Source organism: Salvelinus fontinalis, chromosome 36 (assembly GCF_029448725.1).
Source record: "Salvelinus fontinalis isolate EN_2023a chromosome 36, ASM2944872v1, whole genome shotgun sequence".
Taxonomy (NCBI): domain Eukaryota; kingdom Metazoa; phylum Chordata; class Actinopteri; order Salmoniformes; family Salmonidae; genus Salvelinus; species Salvelinus fontinalis.
The window spans coordinates 25,858,618-25,885,491 of NC_074700.1; the positions used below are offsets into that span (position 1 = coordinate 25,858,618).

Genomic DNA, 26,874 nt, shown 5'->3' on the forward strand with positions numbered 1-26,874 from the left:
TTGTGACCTGTTGCCACAAGAAAAGGGCAACCAGTGAAAAACAAACACCATTGTAAATACAACCCATTTTTATGCTTACTTATTTTAACTTGTGTGCTTTAACCATTTGTACATTGTTACAACACTGTATATATTTAATATGACACTCGTAATGTCTTTATTGTTTTGAAACTTCTGTATGTGTAATGTTTACTGTTAATTCGTTTTGTTTGTTTCACTTTTGTGTATTGTCTACCTCATTTGCTTTGGCAATGTTAACAAATGTTTCCCATGCCAATAAAGCCCCTTGAATTGAAATTGAATTGAATTGAATTGATAGAGAGAGATAGAGAGATAGAGAGAGATAGACAGTAACCTTGGGAAAATCCTCTGCATTATCATTTACAGCAGACTCGTACATTTCCTCAATGAAAACAATGTACTGAGCAAATGTCAAATTGGCTTTTTACCAAATTACCGTACAACAGACCATGTATTCACCCTACACACCCTAATTGACAACCAAACAAACCAAAACAAAGGCAAAGTCTTCTCATGCTTTGTTGATTTCAAAAAAGCCTTCGACTCAATTTGGCATGAGGGTCTGCTATACAAATTGATGGAAAGTGGTGTTGGGGGTAAAACATACGACATTATAAAATCCATGTACACAAACAACAAGTGTGCGGTTAAAATTGGCAAAAAACACACACATTTCTTCACACAGGGTCGTGGGGTGAGACAGGGATGCAGCTTAAGCCCCACCCTCTTCAACATATATATCAACGAATTGGCGCGGGCACTAGAACAGTCTGCAGCACCCGGTCTCACCCTACTAGAATCCGAAGTCAAATGTCTACTGTTTGCTGATGATCTGGTGCTTCTGTCACCAACCAAGGAGGGCCTACAGCAGCACCTAGATCTTCTGCACAGATTCTGTCAGACCTGGGCCCTGATAGTAAATCTCAGTAAGACCAAAATAATGGTTTTCCAAAAAGGGTCCAGTCACCAGGACCACAAATTCCATCTAGACACCGTTGCCCTAGAGCACACAAAAAACTATACATACCTCGGCCTAAACATCAGCACCACAGGTAACTTCCACAAAGCTGTGAATGATCTGAGAGACAAGGCAAGAAGGGCCTTCTATGCCATCAAAAGGAACATAAATTTCAACATACCAATTAGGATCTGGCTAAAAATACTTGAATCAGTCATAGAGCCCATTGCCCTTTATGGTTGTGAGGTCTGGGGTCCGCTCACCAACCAAGATTTCACAAAATGGGACAAACACCAAATTGAGACTCTGCATGCAGAATTCTGCAAAAATATCCTCCGTGTACAACGTAGAAAACCAAATAATGCATGCAGAGCAGAATTAGGCCGATACCCACTAATTATCAAAATCCAGAAAAGAGCCGTTAAATTCTACAACCACCTAAAAGGAAGCGATTCCCAAACCTTCCATAACAAAGCCATCACCTACAGAGAGATGAACCTGGAGAAGAGTCCCCTAAGCAAGCTGGTACTAGGGCTCTGTTCACAAACACAAACACACCCCACAGAGCCCCAGGACAACAGCACAATTAGACCCAACCAAATCATGAGAAAACAAAAAGATAATTACTTGACACATTGGAAAGAATTAACAAGAAAACAGAGCAAACTAGAATGCTATTTGGCCCTAAACAGAGAGTACAGAGTGGCAGAATACCTGACCACTGTGACTGACCCAAACTTAAGGAAAGCTTTGACTATGTACAGACTCAGTGAACATAGCCTTGCTATTGAGAAAGGGCGCCGTAGGCAGACATGGCTCTCAAGAGAAGACAGGCTATGTGCACACTGCCCACAAAATGAGGTGGAAACTGAGCTGCACTTCCTAACCTCCTGCCCAATGTATGACCATATTAGAGAGACATATTTCCCTCAGATTACACAGATCCACAAAGAATTTGAAAACAAATCCAATTTTGATAAACTCCCATATCTACTGGGAGAAATTCCACAGTGTGCCATCACAGCAGCAAGATTTGTGACCTGTTGCCACAAGAAAAGGGCAACCAGTGAAGAACAAACACCATTGTAAATACAACCCATATTTATGCTTATTTATTTTAACTTGTGTGCTTTAACCATTTGTACATTGTTACAACACTGTATATATATAATATAACATTTGTAATGTCTTTATTGTTTTGAAACTTCTGTATGTGTAATGTTTACTGTTAATTTGTATTGTTTATTTCACTTTTGCATAATATCTCCCTCACTTGCTTTGGCAATGTTAACACATGTTTCCCATGCCAATAAAGCCCCTTCAATTGAATTGAATTGAATTGAATTGAATTGAATTGATAGAGAGAGAGAGAGAGAGAGAAAAATAGAGAGAGAGAGAGAGAGAGAGAGAGAGAGAGAGAGAGAGAGAGAGAGAGAGAGAGAGAGAGAGAGAGAGATAGAGAGAGAGAGAGAGAGAAAGATAGAGGGAGATAGAGAGAGAGAGAGATAGAGAGAGAGATAGAGAGAGAGAGAGAAAGATAGTGAGAGATAGAGAGAGAGATAGAGAGAGAGATAGAGAGAGAGAGAGAGAGAGAGAAAGATAGAGAGATAGAGAGAGAGAGATAGAGAGAGAGAGATAGAGAGAGAGAGCGATAGGTCATGAGCTCCTGGATAATCGTAGATAAACTTGGATTGTTTTGCAAGGACTTATAAAGGATACTGCTCTATACATCAAAACCTTCACTCCAAATCTAAATTTGGACCTTGATTATCTGGAAGGATTCTTACTACCAAGGACTATCAAGAAAAAACTTATAGGACCAAAACCTGCAGAAGAAACACAGCAAAAACCTGGAAATACTGTACCGTCCAACACACAACTGAGTGAGTAATGTTCAGTCTGAAGCTACTTACGAACAAGTAAAAATTAACAATCTCTAGGTAATTGTTTTATATAAACCTAAGTAAATAAGGCTACTAAGTTACCAAGCTGCTAGGACAGAACAGACCTGGCAGCAATTTCAATTAGCACTGAAATGAGATATGTGAAAACCCTTGAGCCCAACAATGGCAGCAGAGAATCACAGTCTCCCCCACTTCCTGAACCATGGCTTCCCTCTGTGTAGAGGTCATCACATTACAGTCTCCCTCACTTCCTGCACCATGGCTTCCCTCTGTGCAGTGGTCATCACATTACAGTCTCCCTCACTTCCTGCACCATGGCTTCCCTCTGTGCAGAGGTCATCACATTACAGTCTCCCCCACTTCCTGCACCATGGCTTCCCTCTGTGTAGAGGTCATCACATTACAGTCTCCCCCACTTCCTGCACAATGGCTTCCCTCTGTGTAGAGGTCGTCACATTACAGTCTCCCCACTTCCTGCACCATGGCTTCCCTCTGTGTAGAGGTCATCACATTACAGTCTCCCCCACTTCCTGCACAATGGCTTCCCTCTGTGTAGAGGTCATCACATTACAGTCTCCCCCACTTCCTGCACCATTGCTTCCCTCTGTGTAGAGGTCGTCACATTACAGTCTCCCCCACTTCCTGCACCATGGCTTCCCTCTGTGTAGAGGTCATCACATTACAGTCTCCCCCACTTCCTGCACCATTGCTTCCCTCTGTGTAGAGGTCGTCACATTACAGTCTCCCCCACTTCCTGCACCATTGCTTCCCTCTGTGTAGAGGTCATCACATCACAGTCTCCCCCACTTCCTGCACGATTGCTTCCCTCTGTGTAGAGGTCATCACATCACAGTCTCCCCCACTTCCTGCACCATTGCTTCCCTCTGTGTAGAGGTCGTCACATTACAGTCTCCCCCACTTCCTGCACCATGGCTTCCCTCTGTGTAGAGGTCATCACATCACAGTGACCCTTAAACATAACACTTCACGGAATAAGTACAAAAAATAATCTCCTCAAGGACAATCATGAGACACTATTTGCTGACTGCTACAAAGAGGGGAACATAAAGAACTTACTGTTCCACACAGACCCTCCCCTGGCATGACACAGGGCTATATTAACACAGACCCTCCCCTGGCATGACACAGTGCTATATTAACACAGACCATCCCCTGGCATGACACAGTGCTGTATTAACACAGACCATCCCCTGGCATGACACAGTGCTATATTAACACAGACCATCCCCTGGCATGACACAGTGCTATATTAACCAGACCATCCCCTGGCACAGTGCTATATTAACCAGACCATCCCCTGACACAGTGCTATATTAACACAGACCATCCCCTAGCATGACACAGTGCTATATTAACCAGACCATCCCCTGGCATGACACAGTGCTATATTAACCAGACCATCCCCTGGCATGGTACAGTGCTGTATTAACACAGACCATCCCCTGGCATGACACAGTGCTATATTAACACAGACCATCCCCTGGCATGACACAGTGCTATATTAACCAGACCATCCCCTGGCATGACACAGTGCTATATTAACACAGACCATCCCCTGGCATGGCACAGTGCTATATTAACCAGACCATCCCCTGACACAGTGCTATATTAACACAGACCATCCCCTGGCATGACACAATGCTATATTAACCAGACCATCCCCTGGCATGACACAGTGCTATATTAACCAGACCATCCCCTGACACAGTGCTATATTAACCAGACCATCCCCTGGCATGACACAGTGCTATATTAACACAGACCATCCCCAGGCATGGCACAGTGCTATATTAACCAGACCATCCCCTGGCACAGTGCTATATTAACCAGACCATCTCCTGGCATGACACAGTGCTATATTAACACAGACCATCCCCTGGCATGACACAGTGCTATATTAACACAGACCATCCCCTGGCATGACACAGGGCTATATTAACACAGACCATCCCCTGGCATGACACAGTGCTGTATTAACACAGACCATCCCCTGGCATGACACAGTGCTATATTAACACAGACCATCCCCTGGCATGACACAGTGCTATATTAACCAGACCATCCCCTGGCATGACACAGTGCTATATTAACCAGACCATCCCCTGGCATGGTACAGTGCTGTATTAACACAGACCATCCCCTGGCATGACACAGTGCTATATTAACACAGACCATCCCTTGGCATGACACAGTGCTATATTAACCAGACCATCCCCTGGCATGACACAGTCCTATATTAACCAGACCATCCCCTGGCATGGCACAGTGCTATATTAACCAGACCATCCCCTGGCATGACACAGTCCTATATTAACCAGACCATCCCCTAGCATGGCACAGTGCTATATTAACCAGACCATCCCCTGACACAGTGCTATATTAACACAGACCCTCCCCTGGCATGACACAGTGCTATATTAACCAGACCATCCCCTGGCATGACACAGTGCTATATTAACCAGACCATCCCCTGACACAGTGCTATATTAACACAGACCCTCCCCTGGCATGGCAGAGTGCTATATTAACCAGACCATCCCCTGACACAGTGCTATATTAACACAGACCCTCCCCTGGCATGACACAGTGCTATATTAACCAGACCATCCCCTGGCATGACACAGTGCTATATTAACCAGACCATCCCCTGGCATGGCACAGTGCTATATTAACCAGACCATCCCCTGACACAGTGCTATATTAACCAGACCATCCCCTGGCATGGCACAGTGCTATATTAACCAGACCATCCCCTGGCATGACACAGTGCTATAATTACACAGTCCATCCCCTGGCATGACATAGTGCTATATTAACACAGACCATCCCCTGGCATGGCACAGTGCTATATTAACACAAACCATCCCCTGGCATGACACAGTGCTATATTAACCAGACCATTCCCTGGCATGGCACAGTGCTATATTAACCAGACCATCCCCTGGCATGGCACAGTGCTATATTAACCAGAACATCCCCTGGCATGACACAGTGTTATATTAACCAGACCATCCCCTGGCATGACACAGTGCTATATTAACCAGACCATCCCCTGGCATGTCACAGTGCTATATTAACCAGACCATCCCCTGGCATGACACAGTGCTATATTAACATAGACCATTCCCTGGCATGTCACAGTGTTATATTAACCAGACCATCCCCTGACATGACACAGTGCTATATTCACCAGACCATCCCCTGGCATGACACAGTGCTATATTAACCAGACCATCCCCTGCTATGACACAGTGCTATAATAACCAGACCATCCCCTGGCATGTCACAGTGCTATATTAACCAGACCATCCCCTGGCACGGCACAGTGCTATATTAACACAGACCATCCCCTGGCATGGCACAGTGCTATATTAAACAGACCATCCCCTGGCACGGCACAGTGCTATATTAACCAGACCATCCCCTGGCATGGCACAGTGCTATATTAACCAGACCATCCCCTGGCATGACACAGTGCTATATTAACCAGACCATCCCCTGGCATGACACAGTGCTATAATTACACAGTCCATCCCCTGGCATGACATAGTGCTATATTAACACAGACCATCCCCTGGCATGACACAGTGCTATATTAACCAGACCATCCCCTGGCATGACACAGCGCTATATTAACACAGACCATCCCCTGGCATGACACAGTGCTATATTAACCAGACCATCCCCTGACATGACACAGTGCTATATTAACCAGACCATCCCCTGGCATGGCACAGTGCTACATTAACCAGACCATCCCCTGGCATGACACAGTGCTATATTAACCAGACCATCCCATGACACAGTGCTATATTAACCAGACCATCCCCTGGCATGTCACAGTGCTATTTAAACCAGACCATCCCCTGGCACGGCACAGTGCTATATTAACCAGACCATCCCCTGGCATGACACAGTGCTATATTAACCAGACCATCCCCTGGCATGACACAGTGCTATATTAACACAGACCATCCCCTGGCATGACACAGCGCTATATTAACACAGACCATCCCCTGGCATGGCACAGTGCTATATTAACACAGTGTAACGGCAGTCCTCCTCCTCTTCATCTGAAGAGGAGGAGTATTGAGGGAACCAAGGCGCAGCGTAGTGAAAATACATATTTATTTAACGAAAACACGAACTTGATAAACTAACAAAAACAACAAACGGTGTAGACAGACTTAGACGACGTACTTACATAAAACAAGAAAAACGCACGAATAGGAACATAGGCTACACAAACCGAACAAACCGTAAACAGTCCCGCGTGGTGTACAGACACAGACACAGACACAGACACAGACACAGACACAGACACAGACACAGACACAGACACAGACACAGACACAGACACAGACACAGACACAGACACAGACACAGACACAGACACGGAAGACAATCACCCACAACGAACACTGTGACAACGCCTACCTAAATATGACTCTTAATTAGAGGAACGCCAAACACCTGCCTCTAATTAAGAGCCATACCAGGCAACCCAAAACCAACACAGAAACAGAAAACATAGAATGCCCACCCAACCTCACGTCCTGACCAACTAACACATACAACAAACTAACAGAAAATAGGTCAGGAACGTGACACACAGACCATCCCCTGGCATGACACAGTACTATATTAACCAGACCCTCCCCTGGCATGACACAGTACTATATTAACCAGACCATCCCCTGGCATGACACAGTGCTATATTAACCAGACCATCCCCTGGCATGGCACAGTGCTATATTAACACAGACCATCCCCTGGCATGACACAGTGCTATATTAACCAGACCCTCCCCTGGCATGACACAGTGCTCTATTAACACAGACCATCCCCTGGCACAGTGCTATATTAACCAGACCATCCCCTGGCATGGCACAGTGCTATATTAACCAGACCATCCCCTGGCATGGCACAGTGCTATATTAACCAGACCATCCCCTGGCATGACACAGTGCTATATTAACCAGACCATCCCCTGGCATGACACAGTGCTATATTAACCAGACCATCCCCTGGCATGGCACAGTGCTATATTAACCAGACCATCCCCTGGCATGACACAGTGCTATATTAACCAGACCATCCCCTGGCATGACACAGTGCTATATTAACCAGACCATCCCCTGACACAGTGCAATATTAACCAGACCATCCCCTGACACAGTGCTATATTAACCAGACCATCCCCTGGCATGACACAGTGCTATATTAACCAGACCATCCCCTGGCATGACACAGTGCTATATTAACCAGACCATCCCCTGGAATGACACAGTGCTATATTAACCAGACCATCCAATGGCATGACACAGTGCTATATTAACCAGACCATCCACTGGCATGGCACAGTGCTATATTAACCAGACCATCCCCTGGCATGACACAGTGCTATATTAACCAGACCATCCAATGGCATGACACAGTGCTATATTAACCAGACCATCCCCTGGCATGGCACAGTGCTATATTAACCAGACCATCCCCTGGCATGACACAGTCCTATATTAACCAGACCATCCCCTGGCATGGCACAGTGCTATATTAACCAGACCATCCCCTGGCATGACACAGTGCAATATTAACCAGACCATCCCCTGGAATGACACAGTGCTATATTAACCAGACTATCCAATGGCATGACACAGTGCTATATTAACCAGACCATCCCCTGGCATGGCACAGTGCTATATTAACCAGACCATCCCCTGGCATGACACAGTGCTATGTTAACCAGACCATCCCCTGGCATGACACAGTAATATATTAACACAGACCCTCCCCTGGCATGACACAGTGCTATATTAACCAGACCATCCCCTGGCATGGCACAGTGCTATATTAACCAGACCATCCCCTGGCATGACACAGTGCTATATTAACACAGACCATCCCCTGGCATGACACAGTGCTATATTAACCAGACCATCCCCTGGCATGGCTAACTGCTATATTAACCAGACCATCCCCTGGCATGGCACAGTGCTATATTAACCAGACCATCCCCTGGCATGGCACAGTGCTATATTAACCAGACCATCCCCTGACACAGTGCTATATTAACCAGACCATCCCCTGGAATGACACAGTGCTATATTAACCAGACCATCCCCTGGCACAGTGCTATATTAACCAGACCATCCCCTGGCATGGCACAGTGCTATATTAACACAGACCATCCCCTGGCATGGCACAGTGCTATATTAACACAGACCATCCCCTGGCATGACACAGTGCTATATTAACCAGACCATCCCCTGGCATGACACAGTGCTATATTAACCAGACCATCCCCTGGCATGACACAGTGCTATATTAACCAGACCATCCCCTGGCATGACACTGTGCTATATTAACCAGACCATCCCCTGGCACAGTGTTATATTAACACAGACCCTCCCCTGGCATGACACAGTGCTATATTAACCAGACCATCCCCTGGCACAGTGCTATATTAACACAGACCCTCCCCTGGCATGACACAGTGCTATATTAACCAGACCATCCCCTGGCATGGCACAGTGCTATATTAAACAGACCATCCCCTGACACAGTGCTATATTAACACAGACCCTCCCCTGGCATGACACAGTGTTATATTAACCAGACCATCCACTAGCATGGCACAGTGCTATATTAACCAGACCATCCCCTGACACAGTGCTATATTAACACAGACCCTCCCCTGGCATGACACAGTGCTATATTAACCAGACCATCCCCTGGCATGACACAGTGCTATATTAACCAGACCATCCCCTGACATGGCACAGTGCTATATTAACCAGACCATCCCCTGGCATGGCACAGTGTTATATTAACCAGACCATCCCCTGGCATGGCACAGTGCTATATTAACCAGACCATCCCCTGGCATGACACAGTGCTATATTAACCAGACCATCCCCTGGCATGACACTGTGCTATATTAACCAGACCATCCCCTGGCATGACACAGTGCTATATTAACCAGACCATCCCCTGGCATGACACAATGCTATATTAACCAGACCATCCCCTGGCATGACACAGTGCTATATTAACACAGACCATCCCCTGACACAGTGCTATATTAACCAGACCATCCCCTGGAATGACACAGTGCTATATTAACCAGAATATCCCTGGCATGACACAGTGCTATATTAACCACAACATCCCCTGGCACAGTGCTATATTAACCAGACCATCCCCTGGCAAAGTGCTATATTAACCAGACCATCCCCTGGCATGACACAGAGCTATATTAACCAGACCATCCCCTGACATGACACAGTGCTATATTAACCAGACCATCCCCTGGCATGGCACAGTGCTATATTAACCAGACCATCCCCTGGCATGACACAGTCCTATATTAACCAGACCATCCCCTGGCATGACACAGTGCTATATTAACCAGACCATCCCCTGGCATGACACAGTCCTATATTAACCAGACCATCCCCTGGCATGGCACAGTGCTATATTAACCAGACCATCCCCTGACACAGTGCTATATTAACACAGACCCTCCCCTGGCATGACACAGTTCTATATTAACCAGACCCTCCCCTGGCATGACACAGTGCTATATTAACCAGACCATCCCCTGGCATGACACAGTGCTATATTAACACAGACCCTCCCCTGGCATGACACAGTGCTATATTAACCAGACCATCCCCTGGCATGGCACAGTGCTATATTAACCAGACCATCCCCTGACACAGTGCTATATTAACACAGACCCTCCCCTGGCATGACACAGTGTTATATTAACCAGACCATCCCCTGGCATGACACAGTGCTATGTTAACACAGACAATCCCCTGGCATGACACAGTGCTATATTAACACAGACCATCCCCTGGCATGACACAGTGCTATATTAACCAGACCATCCCCTAGCATGGCACAGTGCTATATTAACCAGACCATCCCCTGACACAGTGCTATATTAACACAGACCCTCCCCTGGCATGACACAGTGCTATATTAACCAGACCATCCCCTGGCATGACACAGTGCTATATTAACAAAACCATCCCCTGGCATGGCTAACTGCTATATTAACCAGACCATCCCCTGGCATGGCACAGTGCTATATTAACCAGACCATCCCCTGGCATGGCACAGTGCTATATTAACCAGACCATCCCCTGACACAGTGCTATATTAACCAGACCATCCCCTGGAATGACACAGTGCTATATTAACCAGACCATCCCCTGGCACAGTGCTATATTAACCAGACCATCCCCTGGCATGGCACAGTGCTATATTAACACAGACCATCCCCTGGCATGGCACAGTGCTATATTAACACAGACCATCCCCTGGCATGACACAGTGCTATATTAACCAGACCATCCCCTGGCATGACACAGTGCTATATTAACCAGACCATCCCCTGGCATGACACAGTGCTATATTAACCAGACCATCCCCTGGCATGACACTGTGCTATATTAACCAGACCATCCCCTGGCACAGTGTTATATTAACACAGACCCTCCCCTGGCATGACACAGTGCTATATTAACCAGACCATCCCCTGGCACAGTGCTATATTAACACAGACCCTCCCCTGGCATGACACAGTGCTATATTAACCAGACCATCCCCTGGCATGGCACAGTGCTATATTAACCAGACCATCCCCTGACACAGTGCTATATTAACACAGACCCTCCCCTGGCATGACACAGTGCTATATTAACCAGACCATCCCCTGGCATGACACAGTGCTATATTAACCAGACCATCCCCTGACATGGCACAGTGCTATATTAACCAGACCATCCCCTGGCATGGCACAGTGTTATATTAACCAGACCATCCCCTGGCATGGCACAGTGCTATATTAACCAGACCATCCCCTGGCATGACACAGTGCTATATTAACCAGACCATCCCCTGGCATGACACTGTGCTATATTAACCAGACCATCCCCTGGCATGACACAGTGCTATATTAACCAGACCATCCCCTGGCATGACACAATGCTATATTAACCAGACCATCCCCTGGCATGACACAGTGCTATATTAACACAGACCATCCCCTGACACAGTGCTATATTAACCAGACCATCCCCTGGAATGACACAGTGCTATATTAACCAGAATATCCCCTGGCATGACACAGTGCTATATTAACCACAACATCCCCTGGCACAGTGCTATATTAACCAGACCATCCCCTGGCAAAGTGCTATATTAACCAGACCATCCCCTGGCATGACACAGAGCTATATTAACCAGACCATCCCCTGACATGACACAGTGCTATATTAACCAGACCATCCCCTGGCATGGCACAGTGCTATATTAACCAGACCATCCCCTGGCATGACACAGTCCTATATTAACCAGACCATCCCCTGGCATGACACAGTGCTATATTAACCAGACCATCCCCTGGCATGACACAGTCCTATATTAACCAGACCATCCCCTGGCATGGCACAGTGCTATATTAACCAGACCATCCCCTGACACAGTGCTATATTAACACAGACCCTCCCCTGGCATGACACAGTTCTATATTAACCAGACCCTCCCCTGGCATGACACAGTGCTATATTAACCAGACCATCCCCTGGCATGACACAGTGCTATATTAACACAGACCCTCCCCTGGCATGACACAGTGCTATATTAACCAGACCATCCCCTGGCATGGCACAGTGCTATATTAACCAGACCATCCCCTGACACAGTGCTATATTAACACAGACCCTCCCCTGGCATGACACAGTGTTATATTAACCAGACCATCCCCTGGCATGACACAGTGCTATGTTAACACAGACAATCCCCTGGCATGACACAGTGCTATATTAACACAGACCATCCCCTGGCATGACACAGTGCTATATTAACCAGACCATCCCCTAGCATGGCACAGTGCTATATTAACCAGACCATCCCCTGACACAGTGCTATATTAACACAGACCCTCCCCTGGCATGACACAGTGCTATATTAACCAGACCATCCCCTGGCATGACACAGTGCTATATTAACCAGACCATCCACTGACATGGCACAGTGTTATATTAACCAGACCATCCCCTGGCATGACACAGTGCTATATTAACCAGACCATCCCCTGGCATGACACAGTGCTATATTAACCAGACCATCCCCTGGCATGACACAGTGCTATATTAACCAGACCATCCCCTGGAATGGCAGAGTGCTATATTCACCAGACCATCCCCTGGCATGGCACAGTGCTATATTAACCAGACCACCCCCTGGCATGACACAGTGCTATATTAACCATACCACCCCCTGGAATGGCACAGTGCTATATTAACCAGACCATCCCCTGGCATGGCACAGTGTTATATTAACCAGACCATCCCCTGGCATGGCACAGTGCTATATTAACCAGACCATCCCCTGGCATGACACAGTGCTATATTAACCAGACCATCCCCTGGCATGACACTGTGCTATATTAACTAGACCATCCCCTGGCATGACACAGTGCTATATTAACCAGACCATCCCCTGGCATGACACAGTGCTATATTAACCAGAATATCCCCTGACACAGTGCTATATTAACCAGACCATCCCCTGGAATGACACAGTGCTATATTAACCAGAATATCCCCTGGCATGACACAGTGCTATATTAACCAGACCATCCCCTGGCATGACACAGTGCTATATTAACCAGACCATCCCCTGGCACAGTGCTATATTAACCAGACCATCCCCTGGCATGACACAGTGCTATATTAAACAGACCATCCCCTGGAACAGTGCTATATTAACCAGACCATCCCCTGGCACAGTGCTATATTAACCAGACCATCCCCTGGCATGACACAGTGCTATATTAACCAGACCATCCCCTGGCACAGTGCTATATTAACCAGACCATCCCCTGGCACAGTGTTATATTAACCAGACCATCCCCTGGCACAGTGCTATATTAACCAGACCATCCCCTGGCACAGTGCTATATTAACCAGACCATCCCCTGGCACAGTGCTATATTAACCAGACCATCCCCTGGCACAGTGCTATATTAACCAGACCATCCCCTGGCACAGTGTTATATTAACCAGACCATCCCCTGACACAGTGCTATATTAACACAGACCCTCCCCTGGCATGACACAGTGTTATATTAACCAGACCATCCCCTGGCATGACACAGTGCTATGTTAACACAGACAATCCCCTGGCATGACACAGTGCTATATTAACACAGACCATCCCCTGGCATGACACAGTGCTATATTAACCAGACCATCCCCTAGCATGGCACAGTGCTATATTAACCAGACCATCCCCTGACACAGTGCTATATTAACACAGACCCTCCCCTGGCATGACACAGTGCTATATTAACCAGACCATCCCCTGGCATGACACAGTGCTATATTAACCAGACCATCCCCTGACATGGCACAGTGTTATATTAACCAGACCATCCCCTGGCATGACACAGTGCTATATTAACCAGACCATCCCCTGGCATGACACAGTGCTATATTAACCAGACCATCCCCTGGCATGACACAGTGCTATATTAACCAGACCATCCCCTGGAATGGCAGAGTGCTATATTCACCAGACCATCCCCTGGCATGGCACAGTGCTATATTAACCAGACCACCCCCTGGCATGACACAGTGCTATATTAACCATACCACCCCCTGGAATGGCACAGTGCTATATTAACCAGACCATCCCCTGGCATGGCACAGTGTTATATTAACCAGACCATCCCCTGGCATGGCACAGTGCTATATTAACCAGACCATCCCCTGGCATGGCACAGTGCTATATTAACCAGACCATCCCCTGGCATGGCACAGTGTTATATTAACCAGACCATCCCCTGGCATGGCACAGTGCTATATTAACCTCACCATCCCCTGGCATGACACAGTGCTATATTAACCAGACCATCCCCTGGCATGACACTGTGCTATATTAACCAGACCATCCCCTGGCATGACACAGTGCTATATTAACCAGACCATCCCCTGGCATGACACAGTGCTATATTAACCAGAATATCCCCTGACACAGTGCTATATTAACCAGACCATCCCCTGGAATGACACAGTGCTATATTAACCAGAATATCCCCTGGCATGACACAGTGCTATATTAACCAGACCATCCCCTGGCATGACACAGTGCTATATTAACCAGACCATCCCCTGGCACAGTGCTATATTAACCAGACCATCCCCTGGCATGACACAGTGCTATATTAAACAGACCATCCCCTGGCACAGTGCTATATTAACCAGACCATCCCCTGGCACAGTGCTATATTAACCAGACCATCCCCTGGCATGACACAGTGCTATATTAACCAGACCATCCCCTGGCACAGTGCTATATTAACCAGACCATCCCCTGGCACAGTGTTATATTAACCAGACCATCCCCTGGCACAGTGCTATATTAACCAGACCATCCCCTGGCACAGTGCTATATTAACCAGACCATCCCCTGGCACAGTGCTATATTAACCAGACCATCCCCTGGCACAGTGCTATATTAACCAGACCATCCCCTGGCACAGTGTTATATTAACCAGACCATCCCCTAGCATGACACAGTGTTATATTAACCAGACCATCCCCTGGCATGACACAGTGTTATATTAACCAGACCATCCCCTGGCATGACACAGTGCTATATTAACCAGACCATCCCCTGGCATGGCACAGTGCTATATTAACCAGACCATCCCCTGGCATGGCACAGTGCTATATTAACCAGGCCCTCCCCTGGCATGGCACAGTGCTATATTAACCAGGCCCTCCCCTGGCATGGCACAGTGCTATATTAACCAGACCATCCCCTGGCATGACACAGTGCTATATTAACACAGACCATCCCCTAGCATGACACAGTGCTATATTAACCAGACCATCCCCTGGCATGACACAGTGCTATATTAACCAGACCATCCCCTGGCAGGACACAGTCCTATATTAACACAGACCATCCCCTAGCATGACACAGTGCTATATTAACCAGACCATCCCCTAGCATGGCACAGTGCTATATTAACCAGACCATCCCCTGACACAGTGCTATATTAACACAGACCCTCCCCTGGCATGACACAGTGCTATATTAACCAGAATATCCCCTGACACAGTGCTATATTAACCAGACCATCCCCTGGAATGACACAGTGCTATATTAACCAGAATATCCCCTGGCATGACACAGTGCTATATTAACCAGACCATCCCCTGGCATGACACAGTGCTATATTAACCAGACCATCCCCTGGCACAGTGCTATATTAACCAGACCATCCCCTGGCATGACACAGTGCTATATTAAACAGACCATCCCCTGGAACAGTGCTATATTAACCAGACCATCCCCTGGCACAGTGCTATATTAACCAGACCATCCCCTGGCATGACACAGTGCTATATTAACCAGACCATCCCCTGGCACAGTGCTATATTAACCAGACCATCCCCTGGCACAGTGTTATATTAACCAGACCATCCCCTGGCACAGTGCTATATTAACCAGACCATCCCCTGGCACAGTGCTATATTAACCAGACCATCCCCTGGCACAGTGCTATATTAACCAGACCATCCCCTGGCACAGTGCTATATTAACCAGACCATCCCCTGGCACAGTGTTATATTAACCAGACCATCCCCTGACACAGTGCTATATTAACACAGACCCTCCCCTGGCATGACACAGTGTTATATTAACCAGACCATCCCCTGGCATGACACAGTGCTATGTTAACACAGACAATCCCCTGGCATGACACAGTGCTATATTAACACAGACCATCCCCTGGCATGACACAGTGCTATATTAACCAGACCATCCCCTAGCATGGCACAGTGCTATATTAACCAGACCATCCCCTGACACAGTGCTATATTAACACAGACCCTCCCCTGGCATGACACAGTGCTATATTAACCAGACCATCCCCTGGCATGACACAGTGCTATATTAACCAGACCATCCCCTGACATGGCACAGTGTTATATTAACCAGACCATCCCCTGGCATGACACAGTGCTATATTAACCAGACCATCCCCTGGCATGACACAGTGCTATATTAACCAGACCATCCCCTGGCATGACACAGTGCTATATTAACCAGACCATCCCCTGGAATGGCAGAGTGCTATATTCACCAGACCATCCCCTGGCATGGCACAGTGCTATATTAACCAGACCACCCCCTGGCATGACACAGTGCTATATTAACCATACCACCCCCTGGAATGGCACAGTGCTATATTAACCAGACCATCCCCTGGCATGGCACAGTGTTATATTAACCAGACCATCCCCTGGCATGGCACAGTGCTATATTAACCAGACCATCCCCTGGCATGGCACAGTGCTATATTAACCAGACCATCCCCTGGCATGGCACAGTGTTATATTAACCAGACCATCCCCTGGCATGACACAGTGCTATATTAACCAGACCATCCCCTGGCATGACACAGTGCTATATTAACCAGAATATCCCCTGACACAGTGTTATATTAACCAGACCATCCCCTGGAATGACACAGTGCTATATTAACCAGAATATCCCCTGGCATGACACAGTAATATATTTACCAGACCATCCCCTGGCATGACACAGTGCTATATTAACCAGACCATCCCCTGGCACAGTGCTATATTAACCAGACCATCCCCTGGCATGACACAGTGCTATATTAAACAGACCATCCCCTGACACAGTGCTATATTAACCAGACCATCCCCTGGCACAGTGCTATATTAACCAGACCATCCCCTGGCATGACACAGTGCTATATTAACCAGACCATCCCCTGGCACAGTGCTATATTAACCAGACCATCCCCTGGCACAGTGTTATATTAACCAGACCATCCCCTGGCACAGTGCTATATTAACCAGACCATCCCCTGGCACAGTGCTATATTAACCAGACCATCCCCTGGCACAGTGCTATATTAACCAGACCATCCCCTGGCACAGTGCTATATTAACCAGACCATCCCCTGGCACAGTGTTATATTAACCAGACCATCCCCTGACACAGTGCTATATTAACACAGACCCTCCCCTGGCATGACACAGTGTTATATTAACCAGACCATCCCCTGGCATGACACAGTGCTATGTTAACACAGACAATCCCCTGGCATGACACAGTGCTATATTAACACAGACCATCCCCTGGCATGACACAGTGCTATATTAACCAGACCATCCCCTAGCATGGCACAGTGCTATATTAACCAGACCATCCCCTGACACAGTGCTATATTAACACAGACCCTCCCCTGGCATGACACAGTGCTATATTAACCAGACCATCCCCTGGCATGACACAGTGCTATATTAACCAGACCATCCCCTGACATGGCACAGTGTTATATTAACCAGACCATCCCCTGGCATGACACAGTGCTATATTAACCAGACCATCCCCTGGCATGACACAGTGCTATATTAACCAGACCATCCCCTGGCATGACACAGTGCTATATTAACCAGACCATCCCCTGGAATGGCAGAGTGCTATATTCACCAGACCATCCCCTGGCATGGCACAGTGCTATATTAACCAGACCACCCCTTGGCATGACACAGTGCTATATTAACCATACCACCCCCTGGAATGGCACAGTGCTATATTAACCAGACCATCCCCTGGCATGGCACAGTGTTATATTAACCAGACCATCCCCTGGCATGGCACAGTGCTATATTAACCAGACCATCCCCTGGCATGGCACAGTGCTATATTAACCAGACCATCCCCTGGCATGGCACAGTGTTATATTAACCAGACCATCCCCTGGCATGGCACAGTGCTATATTAACCAGACCATCCCCTGGCATGACACAGTGCTATATTAACCAGACCATCCCCTGGCATGACACTGTGCTATATTAACCAGACCATCCCCTGGCATGACACAGTGCTATATTAACCAGACCATCCCCTGGCATGACACAGTGCTATATTAACCAGAATATCCCCTGACACAGTGCTATATTAACCAGACCATCCCCTGGAATGACACAGTGCTATATTAACCAGAATATCCCCTGGCATGACACAGTGCTATATTAACCAGACCATCCCCTGGCATGACACAGTGCTATATTAACCAGACCATCCCCTGGCACAGTGCTATATTAACCAGACCATCCCCTGGCATGACACAGTGCTATATTAAACAGACCATCCCCTGGCACAGTGCTATATTAACCAGACCATCCCCTGGCACAGTGCTATATTAACCAGACCATCCCCTGGCATGACACAGTGCTATATTAACCAGACCATCCCCTGGCACAGTGCTATATTAACCAGACCATCCCCTGGCACAGTTTTATATTAACCAGACCATCCCCTGGCACAGTGCTATATTAACCAGACCATCCCCTGGCACAGTGCTATATTAACCAGACCATCCCCTGGCACAGTGCTATATTAACCAGACCATCCCCTGGCACAGTGCTATATTAACCAGACCATCCCCTGGCACAGTGTTATATTAACCAGACCATCCCCTAGCATGACACAGTGTTATATTAACCAGACCATCCCCTGGCATGACACAGTGTTATATTAACCAGACCATCCCCTGGCATGACACAGTGCTATATTAACCAGACCATCCCCTGGCATGGCACAGTGCTATATTAACCAGACCATCCCCTGGCATGGCACAGTGCTATATTAACCAGGCCCTCCCCTGGCATGGCACAGTGCTATATTAACCAGGCCCTCCCCTGGCATGGCACAGTGCTATATTAACCAGACCATCCCCTGGCATGACACAGTGCTATATTAACACAGACCATCCCCTAGCATGACACAGTGCTATATTAACCAGACCATCCCCTGGCATGACACAGTGCTATATTAACCAGACCATCCCCTGGCATGACACAGTCCTATATTAACACAGACCATCCCCTAGCATGACACAGTGCTATATTAACCAGACCATCCCCTAGCATGGCACAGTGCTATATTAACCAGACCATCCCCTGACACAGTGCTATATTAACACAGACCCTCCCCTGGCATGACACAGTGCTATATTAACCAGACCATCACCTGGCATGACACAGTGCTATATTAACCAGACCATCCCCTGACATGGCACAGTGTTATATTAACCAGACCATCCCCTGGCATGACACAGTGCTATATTAACCAGACCATCCCCTGGCATGACACAGTGCTATATTAACCAGACCATCCCCTGGCATGACACAGTGCTATATTAACCAGACCATCCCCTGGAATGGCACAGTGCTATATCCACCAGACCATCCCCTGGCATGGCACAGTGCTATATTAACCATACCACCCCCTGGAATGGCACAGTGCTATATTAACCAGACCATCCCCTGGCATGGCACAGTGTTATATTAACCAGACCATCCCCTGGCATGGCACAGTGCTATATTAACCAGACCATCCCCTGGCATGGCACAGTGCTATATTAACCAGACCATCCCCTGGCATGGCACAGTGTTATATTAACCAGACCATCCCCTGGCATGGCACAGTGCTATATTAACCAGACCATCCCCTGGCATGACACAGTGCTATATTAACCAGACCATCCCCTGGCATGACACTGTGCTATATTAACCAGACCATCCCCTGGCATGACACAGTGCTATATTAACCAGACCATCCCCTGGCATGACACAGTGCTATATTAACCAGACCATCCCCTGGCATGACACAGTGCTATATTAACCAGAATATCCCCTGACACAGTGCTATATTAACCAGACCATCCCCTGGAATGACACAGTGCTATATTAACCAGAATATCCCCTGGCATGACACAGTGCTATATTAACCACAACATCCCCTGGCACAGTGCTATATTAACCAGACCATCCCCTGGCACAGTGCTATATTAACCAGACAATCCCCTGGCATGACACAGAGCTATATTAACCAGACCATCCCCTGACATGACACAGTGCTATATTAACCAGACCATCCCCTGGCACAGTGCTATATTAACCAGACCATCCCCTGGCATGACACAGTGCTATATTAACCAGACCATCCCCTGGCACAGTGCTATATTAACCAGACCATCCCCTGGCATGACACAGTGCTATATTAAACAGACCATCCCCTGGCACAGTGCTATATTAACCAGACCATCCCCTGGCACAGTGCTATATTAACCAGACCATCCCCTGGCATGACACAGTGCTATATTAACCAGACCATCCCCTGGCACAGTGCTATATTAACCAGACCATCCCCTGGCACAGTGTTATATTAACCAGACCATCCCCTGGCACAGTGCTATATTAACCAGACCATCCCCTGGCACAGTGCTATATTAACCAGACCATCCCCTGGCACAGTGCTATATTAACCAGACCATCCCCTGGCACAGTGTTATATTAACCAGACCATCCCCTAGCATGACACAGTGTTATATTAACCAGACCATCCCCTGGCATGACACAGTGTTATATTAACCAGACCATCCCCTGGCATGACACAGTGCTATATTAACCAGACCATCCCCTGGCATGGCACAGTGCTATATTAACCAGACCATCCCCTGGCATGGCACAGTGCTATATTAACCAGGCCCTCCCCTGGCATGGCACAGTGCTATATTAACCAGGCCCTCCCCTGGCATGGCACAGTGCTATATTAACCAGACCATCCCCTGGCATGTCACAGTGCTATATTAACCAGACCATCCCCTGGCATGACACAGTGCTATATTAACACAGACCATCCCCTAGCATGACACAGTGCTATATTAACCAGACCATCCCCTGGCATGGCACGGTGCTATATTAACACAGACCATCCCCTAGCATGACACAGTGCTATATTAACCAGACCATCCCCTGGCATGACACAGTGCTATATTAACCAGACCATCCCCTGGCATGACACAGTCCTATATTAACACAGACCATCCCCTAGCATGACACAGTGCTATATTAACCAGACCATCCCCTGGCATGACACAGTGCTACATTAACACAGACCATCCCCTAGCATGACACAGTGCTATATTAACCAGACCATCCCCTGGCATGGCACGGTGCTATATTAACACAGACCATCCCCTAGCATGACACAGTGCTATATTAACCAGACAATCCCCTGGCATGACACAGTGCTATATTAACCAGACCATCCCCTGGCATGGCACGGTGCTATATTAACCAGACCATCCCCTGGCACAGTGCTATATTAACCAGACCATCCCCTGGCATGGCACAGAGCTATATTAACAAAGACCATCCCCTGGCACAGTGCTATATTAACCAGACCATCCCCTGGCATGGCACAGTGCTATATTAACAAAGACCATCCCCTGGCATGGCACAGTGCTATATTAACCAGACCATCCCCTGGCACAGTGCTATATTAACCAGACCATCCCCTGGCATGACACAGTGCTATATTAACCAGACCATCCCCTGGCATGACACAGTGCTATATTAACCAGACCATCCCCTGGCATGGCACAGTGCTATATTAACCAGACCATCCCCTGGCATGGCACAGTGCTATATTAACCAGGCCCTCCCCTGGCATGGCACAGTGCTATATTAACCAGGCCCTCCCCTGGCATGGCACAGTGCTATATTAACCAGACCATCCCCTGGCATGTCACAGTGCTATATTAACCAGACCATCCCCTGGCATGACACAGTGCTATATTAACACAGACCATCCCCTAGCATGACACAGTGCTATATTAACCAGACCATCCCCTGGCATGGCACGGTGCTATATTAACACAGACCATCCCCTAGCATGACACAGTGCTATATTAACCAGACCATCCCCTGGCATGACACAGTGCTATATTAACCAGACCATCCCCTGGCATGACACAGTCCTATATTAACACAGACCATCCCCTAGCATGACACAGTGCTATATTAACCAGACCATCCCCTGGCATGACACAGTGCTACATTAACACAGACCATCCCCTAGCATGACACAGTGCTATATTAACCAGACCATCCCCTGGCATGGCACGGTGCTATATTAACACAGACCATCCCCTAGCATGACACAGTGCTATATTAACCAGACAATCCCCTGGCATGACACAGTGCTATATTAACCAGACCATCCCCTGGCATGGCACGGTGCTATATTAACCAGACCATCCCCTGGCACAGTGCTATATTAACCAGACCATCCCCTGGCATGGCACAGTGCTATATTAACAAAGACCATCCCCTGGTATGGCACAGTGCTATATTAACCAGACCATCCCCTGGCACAGTGCTATATTAACCAGACCATCCCCTGGCATGACACAGTGCTATATTAACCAGACCATCCCCTGGCATGACACAGTGCTATATTAACACAGACCATCCCCTGGCATGACACAGTGCTATATTAACCAGACCATCCCCTGGCATGACACAGTGCTATGTTAACCAGACCATCCCCTGGCATGACACAGTGCTATATTAACCAGACCATCCCCTGGCATGACACAGTGCTATATTAACCAGACCATCCCCTGGCATGACACAGTGCTATATTAACACAGACCCTCCCCTGGCATGACACAGTGCTATATTAACACAGACCATCCCCTGGCATGGCACAGTGTTATATTAACACAGACCATCCCCTGGCATGACACAGTGCTATAAGAGCACACTACTGTAAAGAGAGAGGGTACTGGCCCAGGGTGGAAACTCAGAATACTAGACATTGAGGAATCTGATGCAACCTCTGCCAGCGTGTGCACATGAAACAGTAATGGTCCATCCTCGTGCAGTTTCAACAGGACTTACAGGATCAAAGAGAGAACACAGCAAAGCGGGCATCAAGGCCAACAGCGGCTACTTTGAAGAATCTCAAATATATTGATATCTTTTTGTTGAACACTTTTTTGGTTACTACATGAGTCCATGTGTTATTTCATAGTTTTGATGTCTTCACTGTTGTTCTACAACGTAGAAAATATAAGAAAAAAAAAGAACAACCTTTGAATGAGTAGGTGTGTCCAAACCTTTGACTGGTATTGTATAAATATACTGTATATATCAACAAATTGGCGAGGGGCACTAGAACAGTCTGCAGCACCCGGCCTCACACTACTAGAACAGTCTCCAGCACCCGGCCTCACCCTACTAGAATCTGATGTCAAATGTCAACTGTTTGCTGATGATCTGGTGCTTCTGTCCCCAACTAAGGAGGGCCTACAGCAGCACCTAGATCTTCTACACAGATTCTCTCAGACTTAGGCCATAACAAAATTGTCCGAGAGTCCTTTAAGTACATTTTTGTCAAACTCCAAGTGGGCTGTTGTGTGCCTTTTACTGAGGAGTGGCTTCCGTCTGGCCACTCTACCATAAAGGCCTGATTGGTGGAGTGCTGCAGAGATGGTTGTCCTTCTGGAAGGTCCTCCCATCTCCACTGAGGAACTCTGGAGCTCTGTCAGTGACCACCGGGTTCTTGGTCACCTCCCTGACCAAGGCCCTTCTCACCCGATTGCTCAGTTTTTCCGGGCAGCCAGCTCTAGGAAGAGTCTTGGTGGTTCAAAACTTATTCTGTTTAAGAATGATGGAGGCCACTGTGTTCTTGTGGACCTTCAATGCTGCATACATTTGTTTTTGTAAGCTTCCCCAGATCTGTGCCTCGACACAATCTTGTCTCGGAGCTCTACGGGCCATTCCTTCGACCTCATGGCTTGGTTTTTGCTCTGACATGCACTGTTAACTGTGGGACCTTATATATACATGGTTTGCCTTTCAGAATCATGTCCAATCCATTGAATTTACCACAGGTCAATTTCGAGTCTCAGGGCAAAGGGTCTGAATACTTATGTAAATAAAGTATTTCTGTTTTTTATTTGTTATACATTTGCAAAAATCTTTAAAAAAAAAGCTGTTTCGAGTATTGTTTGTAGATTGATGAGGATAATTTAAATGATTTACTACATTTTATAATAAGGCTGTTAGGTAGCAACATTTGGAAAAAGTTAAGGAGACAGAATTTTTTCCCAATGTACTGTCCATGTACTATACATACCTATTGATATGGTCCATACAGCTGCTATCTTCATCATGGCCTTGGTTCTAGAGTTGAAGCGGCTGTGTTCAATGGGATTCCTTATAGCCACATATCGATCCAGAGATATAGCACACAGATGCATAATAGACGCTGTGGAGAAGAGGACGTCCAGGTAGATCCAGATAGGACACAGAGCACTGGGCAGTGGCCACGCATAGTCTGGATGGAGAGAGAGAGGGAGAGGAGGGGGGAGAGGGGGGAGAGGGGGGAGGAGGGGGAGAGGAGGGGGGAGAGAGAGGGGGAGAGGATGGGGGAGAGAGGGGGAGAGAGAGAGGGAGAGGGGGAGGGGAGAGAGAGAGGGGGAGAGGATGGGGAGAGGAGGTGGAGAGGATGGGGGAGAGAGAGGGGGAGAGGATGGGGGAGAGAGAGGGGGAGAGGATGGGGGAGAGAGGGGGAGATGAGGGGGAGAGAGAGGGGGAGAGGAGGGGGGAGAGAGAGGGGGAGAGGAGGGGGAGAGGAGGGGGGAGAGGATGGGGAGAGAGAGGGGGAGAGGAGGGGGGAGAGAGAGAGGGAAGGAGAGGGAGGGGGGAGAGGAGGGGGGAGAGAGAGGGGGAGAGGAGGGGGAGAGAGAGGGGGAGATGAGGGGGGGAGAGAGATGGGGAGAGGAGGGGAGAGGAGGGGTGAGAGAGAGTGGGAGAGGAGGGGGGAGAGAGAGGGGGAGAGGATGGGGGAGAGAGAGGGGGAGATGAGGGGGGAGAGAGAGGGGGAGAGAGATGGGGAGAGGAGGGGGGAGAGAGAGGGGGAGATGAGGGGGGAGAGAGAGGGGGAGAGAGGGAGGGGGAGGGAGGGGGGAGAGAGAGGGAGGGGGAGGGAGGAGAGAGGGGTAGAGGAGGGGGGAGAGAAGGGGAGAGGGAGAGAGCGGGAGAGGGGGGAGAGGGGGGAGAGGGGGAGGGGGAGAGGAGGGGAGAGAGAGAGGGAGGAGGAGGGAGGGGGAGGGGGAGAGGAGGGGGGAGAGAGAGAGAGAGGGAGGAGGAGGGAGGAGGAGGGGGAGGGGGAGAGAGAGAGCGGGGAGAGGGAGGAGAGAGGGGGGAGAGAGAGGCGGAGGAGAGGGGGAGAGGAGGGGGGAGAGAGAGGGGGAGAGGAGGGGAGAGAGGGAGGGGGAGGGGGGGGGGGAGAGGGAGGGGGGGAGGGAGGAGAGAGGGGGGAGAGGAGGGGGGAGAGGAGGGGAGAGGGAGAGAGCGGGAGAGAGAGGGGGAGAGGGAGGAGAGAGGGGGGGGAGAGGAGGGGAGAGAGATGGGGTAGAGGGAGGGAGAGGATGGGAGAGAGAGAGAGAGGAGGAGGGGGAGGGGGAGATGGGGGAGAGAGAGGGGGAGAGGGGGAGAGGGGGAGAGAGGGAGAGAGGGAGGGAGAGAGAGAGAGAGGGGGGGGGGGAGATGGGGGAGAGAGAGAGGGAGAGGAGGGAGAGAGAGAGAGTTTGAAGGGCAGGTTAGATATATACAGGTATATCTGGATGGGACAGAGTGCTAGGCAGAAGAGGAGAGAGAGCAGGAGGAATAGCTGAGACACAAAGATAACTTCACTTTAACCTGTTATGGCTGCAGGGGGCGAGTAGCCAGATAATATGTGCCCATTTCAAACGGCGTCGTACTCAATTCTTGCTCGTACAATATGCATATTATTATTACAATTGGATAGAAAACACTCTCTAGTTTCTAAAAACGTTTGAATTATTTCTCTGAGTGAAACAGAAATCCTTCTGCAGCACTTTTCCTGACCAGGAAGTGAAATGTCAGAAATCTATGCTCTGGTCAACTGCATGCCTATACATGGGCGTGTTACGTAAGAGTCTACAAACACTTCCTACGCCTTCCCCTGGTTGTCAAGATGCGGTGAGAGAAGAAATTTTGTGTCTATCTTGGTCTGAGGTGG

At 48.1% G+C, this 26,874-nt stretch overlaps 1 protein-coding gene across 2 annotated transcripts in view; it reads right to left on the bottom strand.

The window, feature by feature from the left end:
• Positions 1-26,874, bottom strand: part of LOC129835524 (5-hydroxytryptamine receptor 2C-like) — a 286,295-nt gene that overhangs the window by 9,942 nt on the left and 249,479 nt on the right. For both annotated transcript variants that reach the window (XM_055901200.1, XM_055901199.1), the window contains one exon: positions 24,964-25,164. In XM_055901200.1, the coding sequence (XP_055757175.1) occupies positions 24,964-25,164 (201 nt within the window). The remainder of the gene's footprint in view (positions 1-24,963; positions 25,165-26,874) is intronic.